The 12713-nt window shown below is 46.6% G+C and overlaps 1 protein-coding gene across 2 annotated transcripts in view; it reads right to left on the bottom strand.

Annotated features, from left to right (window-relative positions):
* The window catches only part of LOC110487024 (dynein assembly factor 5, axonemal), a 111017-nt gene that overhangs the window by 3205 nt on the left and 95099 nt on the right, over nucleotides 1-12713 (bottom strand). For both annotated transcript variants that reach the window (XM_036941740.1, XM_036941739.1), the window contains 3 exons: nucleotides 8439-8589; nucleotides 3478-3634; nucleotides 2864-3055 (listed from right to left, as the gene is read on the bottom strand). In XM_036941740.1, coding sequence (XP_036797635.1) covers nucleotides 2864-3055; nucleotides 3478-3634; nucleotides 8439-8589 — 500 coding nt within the window. The remainder of the gene's footprint in view (nucleotides 1-2863; nucleotides 3056-3477; nucleotides 3635-8438; nucleotides 8590-12713) is intronic.

Genomic DNA, 12713 nt, shown 5'->3' with positions numbered 1-12713 from the left:
TTGCTTTATCTTGGCCAGGTCACAGTTGTAAATGAGAACTTGTTCTCAACTGGCCTACCTGGTTAAATAAAGGTGTTCTCAACTGGCCTACCTGGTTAAATAAAGGTGTTCTCAACTGGCCTACCTGGTTAAATAAAGGTGTTCTCAACTGGCCTACCTGGTTAAATAAAGGTGTTCTCAACTGTCCTACCTGGTTAAATAAAGGTGTTCTCAACTAGCCTACCTGGTTAAATAAAGGTGTTCTCAACTGGCCTACCTGGTTAAATAAAGGTGTTCTCAACTGGCCTACCTGGTTAAATAAAGGTGTTCTCAACTGGCCTACCTGGTTAAATAAAGGTGTTCTCAACTGGCCTACCAGGTTAAATAAAGGTGTTCTCAACTGGCCTACCTGGTTAAATAAAGGTGAAATAAAGAGTGAATAGTCCCTACAAAAAGAGCACTTCACGTTCACCACCAGATGGGGGTGTTGTACCACAGTGACATCCACTCCAACAGGACAGATACCACTGGTATTTGATGGTAATAAAGATGCTATGGAATTACTTGAAGTAGAGCCAACAGTAAGTGTTGAGGAAACCGCATGGCGTAACTGAAGCTGTACAGTGTTGATACTCCTGTCAGTTGGGATGAGTTAGTTCACGTCAAGTCAGCATTCGATACACCTCGGAATCCGCTTTGTTCCTCAAGTGGTGACCAAGGGGGATTTTTGCGACTTGTGTGTATAAATAGTGTTTTTTTCTTTCTCTGAGCTCTTTTGAACAAAGGAGAACAATGATGACTTGTGATGAGAGGGGATCCGGTGATTCCCCTGAACATGTGCCAACCACGGGGTGTGTGTGTGTGTGTGTGTGTGTGGAGCAGCAGCCGCGCTGCCAGGGCTGTGGGATTATGGGAGGAAGGAATTATGGGAACAGGGAAATAGGGATGAGAGAGGGGGAGAGCGGGAGGAGTGGCAGTACTGTCCATCATACTGTCAGAGGAGCAGCAGACATCAAGCTCTTGGGAGATGACTTTGAAATTCAAGAACCATATAAGAATGGGATCAAGAATAAAAGAATAGAAGCAGGAAAGAAAGGAAGAAAGAGAGACGGAAGGAGGAAAAAAGCTTCAAACACAGACATGAGACAAAGAATGTCTCCAGATTTGTGGGGAGGATTGTGGTTATGGGTACGGGGGTACGACACAGCTATCAGTCAGCACTGGGTGAGCTCATCCACACACACGTTTACAGCAGAGCAGCGCACATGTGCATGCATATCACACACACAGAGGCACCGCTAACCTCCCTTCCTACTGGCTGTATCAATCGACCAGGGTTGGGGTCAATTCCATTACATTTTTTTCTGAGGGACACTGCAATTGGAATTTAAACTCACCCCTTGAACTGACTGAATTGACATGGAATTGACCCCAAAACCTGTTATCAACCCCAACCCTCTACACCCAATCCCTGTACCCTCACACCCAGGATAGGCAGCCCATAGCGGGATAATGTGAGCCTCCAGCCCCCCCACTACCCAGGAGAACAACCCCCTAATCACAACCACATGGAGACCCCTCTCCCTCATCTTTCCACACAGCCACTCCATGTTATCCCCCTCTCTTTCATCTCTCTCATCCCTCTTTCAACCCTTTCCTCCATGTCTCTTCCCCCTCTCATGCCTGGTGTTTTCCGACAGGGTTTGACGGTTCTGTGGTTTCATGGCTATTTGTGTGTGTGTACATGTGTGCATGAGTATCTGTCTTTGTGTGTGTGTGTGTGTGTGTGTGCGTGCGAGCAATGTGCATACGTGTGTGTTATTTATTGGCAGAAGGTCTGAGTGTGTTTCCTGTAGTGTGGATGTGGGGCCTTAGCGGAGAACACTGCTGGAGTTTCACTCTGCTTCTCATGGAGGCTCCTCCTTGATTATCTGTGACAAACGCCTGATGATTCAACCATATTCTCCCATCTTCATATGGAGGGAAAAGAACATCAAATGGGGCTGTATCCCAAATGGCACCCTATTCCCTTTATAGTGCACTACTTTTGACCAGGGCCAAGTAGTTGACTATGTAGGGAATAGGATGCTGTTTGTGACAACGTTGGGCAGAGCTGATACAACAACAGCCACCGTACTGTGGATTCCACTCCGTTTGAAACCTTTATCAGAGTTAATATGATGTGTTCTGGCTGTGTGTCGGGGTATCAGATCAGTAACCTTGACCACAGGATGTTCAGTGGTTGGGATGTAAATCATGTTTATGAACAGGACCTTCGCTTATATACTCACTGTCATCCAGAAGGGAAGTTGTGTAGCTTTTCAGGGGTGATGACGGAGCGTCAATCACACACACTCCTCTGCCTCTGGACCCACTCCCAGCCCCGTGATGGACGAGGGGAGTGGTGGTGTGTGTGTGTGTGGAGTAGGGGGCTTCGCACGGGTCAGCGTGAAAGATGAATGGAGTGGAAAAGGTGGATAGATAGCCTTTGATACGACGGAAAAGGGGGATCTGATATCCTAGCAATGTGGTTATGTGTATGGGGCTGTTAGACGTAGGGATCAACTCTTTAAACTCTGACTGAGACAGGACAGAGCCTGTGAAACATGAGCACTACTGCTACCCACCTGATCAACATCAAGCCATATTCACTCAATGTTCACTAGCTATCATCACCACCATCATGGTATCTGTGTTCTTTATCAACATCTCATGTCTTCCAATCTCATCTGTTTCTCCTCCATACCATCTTTTCCATCATGGCCCCTCTTCCTGGTCTAAGGGTTGTCATGGCCCCTCTTCCTGGTCTAAGGGTTGTCATGACCTCTCTTCCTGGTCTAAGGGTTGATTTAGGATTGGACCAATGTGGTATTGTGAGTCTCACCAAGCACAGTGTCCTGCACGCGGCTGTCTGGGTCATCCAGGTGCAGCAGCAGCTGCTGGAACAGGACCACCAGGTGTTGACTGTAGAGCTGGGAGTTGTAGTCTTTCCCCAGTGAGGCAAGCCATAGGCCCAGAGCCCTGAGGGCCACGCCCCTCACCTCCTCACTGCTGTCATCCAGACGCTTCAGCACCTCTGAGGGCACACACACACACACACACACACACACACACACACACACACACACACACACACACACACACACACACACACACACACACACACACACACACACATTTATAAAAGAACCCAGAGACACGCAAAGATAGGAGACACACAGACACAAACAGAGAGCAGGATGGGAACAAATTAGAATGACTAAATTAGAATGTCTAAATCTATTTATATAGGATCATAAACAATCATGGATGCATTCTAGAAAGATGTAGAAAAAAGGTGTGTGTCAGTGACAGAGGGAATGAGAGAGGATTGAGAGAGGAACAAAGAGAGAGAAGGAGAGAGAATGAAAGATAGGCATACTGTGGGCAAGAGAGGAGAGAAAGACATGTTTGCTCTAACAAAGACAGGATACACAGAGGGAGACACCAGTATAGTACCAGGGTAGATGTTGTTCAGGGCATCTGGGCGGAGACTGGGTCCTATCAGTTTGAGCAGGGTGGACAGAGAGCGACAGGCCAGTAGTCTGGACAGCTGAGAGTCTTCCTCTAGAGCAGACAACACCTGGGGGCTCAGCCTCTCCTCTACGGCCAGTAACTACAGACACAGAGATAAAAACAGAACATTTGGTTGTGCATCAGCATTTTCTCTCTTTATGTCAGTCACTCAACTATCCATGTCAGCAACCAAGTTTTAATTGGTAGTTAGTTTAGCTAGCTATTTACACTTCTGGTAAACATGGTCGTATCCTGACCGGGCACACGGGGAACATGCCCATGGGCCCTGAGCTCCAGGGGGCCCCCAATGATTTTGTTAGCCTATCTGAGTGAGAATGACTATCATGTTAACATGGCATCATTCATTTCAACATGTGTAGAACTGCAGGAAATGTGCTTTAAAACTGTAAAAATCTCTCCACCCCATGGCAAAATGGGTAGGAAATTAGCTGAAAAACTGCACATTTCTCTCTGTAGAATTGCATAAAATATATGTTATAAAATTGCAGTTCTCTCTGCCCCATGGCAACATGTACAATTGCAGTTCTCTCTGCCCCATGGCAACATGTAGAATTGCAGTTCTCACTGCTCCATGGCAACATGTAGAATTGCAGTTCTCTCTGCCCCATGGCAACATGTCTTGCCAACCAAATCTTGCTTAGGGCCCGCAATAGGCTAGAGATGGCCCTGAAGTAAGTCGCTACTTTATTCCCAGGCTTTGAACCTCACGGTTTATACAATGACCCGGCTAATTTATGGATTTTTCCCGCTTTCACAAGATTCATGCCACCAAAAAACTGAGCACCGTCACATAATGTGACGTAAATCGAGCGCGCTCAAACTTCCCATCATTCTGATTACGGTAGTCATTTTGTCACCCTCATCATGGCAAAGACACGGAGAAATGCATATGATGCAGCTTTCAAGTTGAAGGCGATCGATCTGGTTGTTGGAAAAAGAAATAGAGCTGCTGACAGTGTGGAGCATTGTCAAAAAATCCACTATCATCAACGGGTTTGGAAAGGTTGGACTGCTGCGTGTTGAAGAGGGCAGCGATCCAACATCGGATGAAGCAATTCTGAGGCTATTCAACTCTGACACCGAAGGAGATGACTTCAGTGGTTTCAGTGCACAGGAGGAGGAAGATAGTGACCAATGACTTTCTTGGTAGGCTACTGTTTACTGCTATTTTTACATTTTTTGTTACAAGCCGTGTTTAGTTAAAGCCTATTTATTTTTGTTACAAGCCATGTTTAGTTAAAGCCTATTTATTTTTGTAACAAGCCGTGTTTAGTTAAAGCCTATTTATTTTTGTTACAAGCCATGTTTCGTTTAAAGGCTGTGTAAAGTTCATTTGTTTCAATGTACCGGTAGGCACCGGCACCTTCAGTGGGTGGGGTTTATATTCAGGTGCGCTTAATAGTCCAGAAATTACGGTACACAACTACTACTGTGCAAATAGTGTGTGGGCACTTGGCAGCGAAAGAGCAGGAAAGCTGAACTCACATTTCATACATGTTATGTTCACAGGTAGCCAGTGAATCACTCTAGTACACACAGTAATCCAAAGCACAGGTCTGACACTGGAGACCCTGTTATATAACCAATTGACTTCCCAAACACTTTAAACAGAGGAGGAACTGGACAGAGATGGCTGTTGCCCATCATCCCTGGTGACTATGAGACAGGCTGTGAGTGTGGGAGTGATGGGGAAAGCACAGCAGGACAGAGCTGCAGCAGACTGACACTGGACCAGGTAGACAACAACAGAACACAACCATCCCTGAGCTGGTCTAAGATCACATGAGTGAGGGTCAAAGAGAAAGAGAGAAAGAGAGAGAGAGAGAGAGAAGAGAGAGGGCTTGGCAATAAAGTGATCTAACATGACATCAGTGTCTATCTGATGGGGCGGTGTGTAAATGGAGCAGCTAATTGTTTTTACAGGAAGGAGTGAAGGACTGGAACAATGTTCCCCAGACAAAGCCCGGTTTGATTTGCCTGTGGAAAGGAACACACCCACACACAGCCAGTGTTCTCCAAACTGTTTTCACCGTTGTTAAACACCATTTTAAAAGTGGTGCAACGCAAAGTGGTGTTTGAGCCGGTCGAGAGGGTGTGAATATGTCTGACTGGACAGACAGTCCCAAGGACAAACAGACGGTCGAGAGGGTGTGAATATGTCTGACTGGACAGACAGTCCCAAGGACAAACAGACGGTCGAGAGGGTGTGAATATGTCTGAGTGGGCAGACAGTCCCAAGGACAAACAGACGGTCGAGAGGGTGTGAATATGTCTGACTGGATAGGCAGTCCCAAGGACAAACAGACGGTCGAGAGGGTGTGAATATGTCTGACTGGACAGACAGTCCCAAGGACAAACAGATGGTCGAGAGGGTGTGAATATGTCTGACTGGATAGGCAGTCCCAAGGACAAACAGACGGTCGAGAGGGTGTGAATATGTCTGACTGGATAGGCAGTCCCAAGGACAAACAGACGGTCGAGAGGGTGTGAATATGTCTGACTGGACAGACAGTCCCAAGGACAAACAGACGGTCGAGAGGGTGTGAATATGTCTGACTGGATAGGCAGTCCCAAGGACAAACAGACGGTCGAGAGGGTGTGAATATGTCTGACTGGATAGGCAGTCCCAAGGACAAACAGACGGTCGAGAGGGTGTGAATATGTCTGACTGGATAGGCAGTCCCAAGGACAAACAGACGGTCGAGAGGGTGTGAATATGTCTGAGTGGATAGGCAGTCCCAAGGGCAGGTGCAGGGCCTGTCAGAGAGAGCGAGAGAGCGAGAGAGCGAGAGAGCGAGAGAGAGAGAGAGAGAGAGCGAGAGAGAGAGAGAGAGAGAGAGAGAGAGAGAGAGACATAGCGAGAAAGAGAGAGGTGGATAGAAAGATGGAAAGACAGAGGGGAGAGAGATGGATAGAGGATGACCGTCCATTACATTAAATGGTGGAGTGGGACCATCTATATTGAAAGTAAGTGGGCAAAGCAGGGACGCTTTGGTTTAAACTAGGTGAACTCTCCCAATGGTTTAAACTAGGTGAACTTACGACAGAGCCTGGGCGCGTCGACATGATGCTGCCACTATGCTTCACTGTAGGCATGGTGCCAGGTTTCCTCCAGACATGATGCTGCCACTATGCTTCACCGTAGGCATGGTGCCAGGTTTCTTCCAGACGTGATGCTGCCACTATGCTTCACTGTAGGCATGGTGCCAGGTTTCCTCCAGACATGATGCTGCCACTATGCTTCACTGTAGGGATGGTGCCAGTTTTCCTCCAGACATGATGCTGCCACTATGCTTCACTGTAGGGATGGTGCCAGGTTTCCTCCAGACATGATGCTGCCACTATGCTTCACTGTAGGCATGGTGCCAGGTTTCCTCCAGACATGATGCTGCCACTATGCTTCACTGTAGGCATGGTGCCAGGTTTCCTCCAGACATGATGCTGCCACTATGCTTCACCGTAGGCATGGTGCCAGGTTTCTTCCAGACGTGATGCTGCCACTATGCTTCACTGTAGGCATGGTGCCAGGTTTCCTCCAGACATGATGCTGCCACTATGCTTCACTGTAGGCATGGTGCCAGGTTTCCTCCAGACATGATGCTGCCACTATGCTTCACTGTAGGGATGGTGCCAGGTTTCCTCCAGACATGATGCTGCCACTATGCTTCACTGTAGGGATGGTGCCAGGTTTCCTCCAGACATGATGCTGCCACTATGCTTCACTGTAGGCATGGTGCCAGGTTTCCTCCAGACATGATGCTGCCACTATGCTTCACTGTAGGCATGGTGCCAGGTTTCCCCCAGACATGATGCTGCCACTATGCTTCACTGTAGGCATGGTGCCAGGTTTCCTCCAGACATGATGCTGCCACTATGCTTCACTGTAGGCATGGTGCCAGGTTTCCTCCAGACATGATGCTGCCACTATGCTTCACTGTAGGCATGGTGCCAGGTTTCCTCCAGACATGATGCTGCCACTATGCTTCACTGTAGGCATGGTGCCAGGTTTCCTCCAGGCATTCAGGCCAAAGAGTTCAATCTTGATTTCATCAGACCAGAGAATCTTGTTTCTCATGGTCTGAGAGTCTATAGGTGCCTTTTGGCAAACTCCAAGCTGGCTGTCATGTGCTTTTTACTGAGGAGTGGCTTCCGTCTGTCCACTCTACCATAAAGGCCTGATTGGTTGAGCGCTGCAGAGATGGGAGAACCTTCCAGAATGACAACCATCTCCACAGAGGAACACTAGAGCTAGAGTGACCATCAGGTTCTTGGTCACGTCCCTGACCAAGGTCCTTCTTCCCTGATAGATCAGTTTGGCCAGGCGGCCAGCTCTAGGAAGAGTCTTGGTGGTTCCAAACTTCTTCCATTTAAGAATGATGGAGACCACTGATTTTAATGAAAAATATATTTTTTATATATATAATTATTAGTATGGTTTGATTAAATTCAAAGCTCCCTACCATCATATCTAAACCAATATGACATGGATGTTGATGAAACTTTGCAAATCAACTTGATTGGAGGCCTCTGGTCATGAGTCGTCATGCCATTACTGAGAACCAGAGTTTTAACAGGGTCATTAACATTAGGGGAAAAAAGGACTATTTCTTTCCCTGACCTAGCTCACTATCTAGGCATCGAATAAGAACAAGCCTACAGCATCCATAAACTGACCATCAGACTTGCCACCTTTCAGACTGAATAAGGTTGTATGACCAACAGTTTTGATTACATTTCTAATTGAAGAACCAATGATGTGCTACCTTGTTGTAGCATTTCTGACAATGCTAACATATTTTTTAGCCAAAGCTCAGAGTTTATACACCAGGCTAGTAAGATGGTGCTGACAGATATGGCAGCTCTGATTCTACGTGTGTGTTTACCTGGCTGGGCGGGATGGCTCCCCCTTGCAGCAGGGCTAGCAGACAGCAGAGAGCTGAGGTACGGATAGCTGCAGCAGTACGACCTGCCTTCCACACCAGGTTAGGTAGCAGCAACTCCAACAGAAACACATCCAGGTGCTCACAGAACCTCCTAGAGAGAGAGAGAGAGAGAGAGAGAGTTCAACCACCTAAAAGGAAGTGATTCCCAAACCTTCCATAACAAAGCCATCACCCACAGAGAAATGAACCTGGAGAAGAGTCCCCTAAGCAAGCTGGTCCTGGGGCTCTGTTCACAAACACAAACACACTCCACAGAGCCCCAGGACAGCAACACAATTAGACGCAACCAAATCATGAGAAAACAAAAAGATAATTACTTGACACATTGGAAAGAATTTACAAAAAAACTGAGTATACAAGAATGCTATTTGGCCCTAAACAGAGAGTACACAGTGGCAGAATACCTGACCACTGTGACTGACCCAAACTTAAGGAAAGCTTTGACTATGTACAAACTCAGTGAGCATAGCCTGTCTTCTCTTGAGAGCCATGTCAGCCTATGTGCACACTGCCCACAAAATGAGGTGGAAACTGAGCTGCACTTCCTAACCTCCTGCCCAATGTATGACCATATTAGAGACACATATTTCCCTCAGATTACACATATCCACAAAGAATTCAAAAAACAAACCCAATTTTGATAAACTCCCATATCTATTGGTTGAAATACCAGCATGTGCCATCACAGCAGCAAGATTTGTGACCTGTTGCCACAAGAAAAGGGAAAATAAATCAACATAAATATGGGTTGTATTTACAATGGTGTTTGTTCTTCACTGGTGAAGAGGCACCATTTTAAATACAACCCATATTTATGTTAATTTATTTTCCCTTTTGTACTATTTGCACATCATTACAACACTGTATATAGACATAGTGACATTTGAAATGTGAGAGATGGGAAGAGAGAGAGGCATGGGGGAAGGGAAGAGAGAGAGAGAGAGACAGAGAGAGAGAAATGGAGGGAGAGAGAGAGAGCGAGAGAGATGGAGGGAGAGAGAGAGAGAGATGGAGGGAGAGAGAGAGAGATGGAGAGAGAGTGAGAGTGAGAGAGAGAGAGAGATGGAGCATTAATGAAGTCGGTCAGTTATTCCAATGGACTGATTCCTACATTAGTACACGTCTTGGATAGAAGTAGATGTTCTGAAGCCGTCTCTCCTCCCCAGTCCCCACACAACAAATTACTTCTCCAATGATTCACTAAGAAATACCCCCAAAAAATCTGCTCTCTAGTACCGGGCTATTCAACTCTGACCCTACAAGGTCCAGAGCCTGCTGGTTCTCTGTTCTACCTCATCATTAATTACACTCACCTGGTGTCCCAGGTCTAAATCTGTCCCTGGTTAGAGGGGAACAATGAAAACACAGTGGAACTGGCATCCAGGTCTAAATCTGTCCCTGGTTAGAGGGGAACAATGAAAACACAGTGGAACTGGCATCCAGGTCTAAATCTGTCCCTGGTTAGAGGGGAACAATGAAAACACAGTGGAACTGGCATCCAGGTCTAAATCTGTCCCTGGTTAGAGGGGAACAATGAAAACACAGTGGAACTGGCATTTAGGCCCAGAGATGAGTTTGAAGGCTCTAGTAGAGTGACACTCTAGTTCCCACATTCCCAAGAAATTCTCTAACGATAAGGACAAATAGATGATTTTCTTCGGAAAATAAAGAAATGGTCTAGTCCCCAGTTTATTATCGAATAATTCACTATGAAATTCCTAAAAACTTTGCAGAAAAGTCTAGGAATACCTAATATAATCAAACGATATGGTGATGAATGATGCAGTCAGTGTACAAATAGGCAACATCATCAGAGTCAGGATGAGCAGACTGGGAAGTAGCCTCCTTGTCCTATGTGTCGCGATGTGAAAACACTTGATGAGAATACACACAGTAATATAGAGCTACCAGGCAGCTACTGGAGATTACTGAGCGCTACACAGTGACAAACCACTGACTCACAGCTGTATCTACGGCCATGTTTCCCACAGCCAGCCGGTCTGTGGATACTAAGACTAGAGGTGCAGAAAGAGAGGGAACAGGGGATGAAGAGAAGGGGACCATCTGGATGTCCTTTGTTTCTCCTCTTCTCTCACTCACTCTCTACTCTCCTGCCAATGCAATCATACTGACAGACACTCCCTCTCCCTGCCTGCCTGCGCCCACACACACACACACACACAGTTAATTTATGAGTCCGGCACCCCATTTCTCCCCAACACTGACATGTGGTATTTGTAAGTGCAAAATCTGGCAGCAGTCTCTATAATCCCTATATACACCCCCATTATACTTCTGTTCTGTGTGACTACATGTTGGAGCGGGCTGTACCATCTATTATCCAGTAGGGGGAGCCTATCTCCCACTAATGCAGCCAGTCAGCAGCCTTCATGTGTTCTATTCTTCCTGCTCTCTATCTGTCCTATATGGAAGTGGATGGAAAGGATGCCATGAAGAGTAATGGATCTTTCCACATTGCATTGACCAATCCCATCAATAGTGTGCATGGCGCTCGCAGGCACAATAAGATATGATTGTCAGTTTGGTACCCAACACACATTTACACAGTCTGACTCAAGACAAGTGCTACTCCCAGCAAGTAACGCGCATGTAAAGGACGTCACGCTGCTTATCGAGGGCCGCTTCCTCCTGATTCGGCTCATACCGGGGCCCGAACACAGGACCTCTGCTTCTTTGCAAGCACACATGACCACCCTCCTGAAGTGTCTTACCAATCACGGCACGTGAATAGCAGCTATTTGGCAGCGCAAGTGGGGACACTTCTGGCTGAGGAGGCAGTTTCACACATCCCCATGTGCCCCCCCCCACACACACACACACTGCTAGCCTGTCGGGTCTCTACACTGCCTAGCTCTATGCTGTAAATCTCAGACAGCAATTACAGACCTTCCTTGCCAACAACACACACCTCTTTCTGAAGAAGAACTTTGATTGTATCTGTCATTTTCACAGTCTGGGGTGTATTCTTTCTCCCAGAACACATTCCTTTCTACTTGTATTTCATCTTAACTTTTAATAGCAGCCCACCTCTCTACTTCTGTTCTACCTTAACCTTCAATAGCAGCCCACAGATCCACATGAAACAAAGCCATTATGTGTCAGTGGAACTAAGGCATATGTTTGAGGATACTCTCTCTCTTCCCTTTTCCTTTCTCTTTGTTCTGCTGCCGACATGTTATTATGTCATTTTGTTACAGGAACAAAGAGTGTATTATAGAGAGATACTGTGCATCATTATCATTATGGCCTTGATGAGATGGAAGTGTGTGTCTGTGTGGGTGTGCTGCACTACAAACATTCTACATGGGAGAGACTGTGTGCGGGAAGGTATTACTTAAAAAAAGGCAGCTTGTAACCACATATAACAAATGGATTTGCATTAGTATATACATTAAAAGTCCCAATGTAAAGATACAGCTCACTTTTCTACTTTTCTAGTTGCTACAGAGCATTGCTACATGGGACAGGTGCCCCATGTCAGTGAAGAGCATTGCTACATGGGACACGTGCCCCATGTCAGTGAAGAGCATTGCTACATGGGACACGTGCCCTATGTCAGTGAAGAGCATTGCTACATGGGACACGTGCCCCATGTCAGTGAAGAGCATTGCTACATGGGACACGTGCCCCATGTCAGTGAAGAGCATTGCTACATGGGACACGTGCCCCATGTCAGTGAAGAGCATTGCTACATGGGACAGGTGCCCCATGTCAGTGAAGAGCATTGCTACATGGGACACGTGCCCTATGTCAGTGAAGAGCATTGCTACATGGGACACGTGCCCCATGTCAGTGAAGAGCATTGCTGCATGGGACACGTGCCCCATGTCAGTGAAGACCATTGCTACATGGGACACGTGCCCCATGTCAGTGAAGAGCATTGCTACATGGGACACGTGCCCCATGTCAGTGAAGAGCATTGCTACATGGGACACGTGCCCCATGTCAGTGAAGAGCATTGCTACATGGGACACGTGCTGCCATGCAGCCTGCTCTTCACTGACTTTGTGGCAGTGGGTAGCATGGCTAGTGGCTAACATTAGTGGCTAACCGAGCTGGAATATAAACTCTGTAGCACAGAGTAGATCCTCCAAATGCCGTTGAAAAATAGTGCATTGTGGGTAGATGAGAAGATCTCCAGAATTAAGTGAATAAATATTTAATAATTATGTTTGTACTTATAGGTAACCAGAT

Source organism: Oncorhynchus mykiss, chromosome 13 (genome assembly GCF_013265735.2).
Source record: "Oncorhynchus mykiss isolate Arlee chromosome 13, USDA_OmykA_1.1, whole genome shotgun sequence".
Taxonomy (NCBI): Eukaryota; Metazoa; Chordata; class Actinopteri; order Salmoniformes; family Salmonidae; genus Oncorhynchus; species Oncorhynchus mykiss.
Note: the sequence above shows the minus strand (reverse complement) of the source record. Positions and strands in the feature narration are given on the sequence as shown.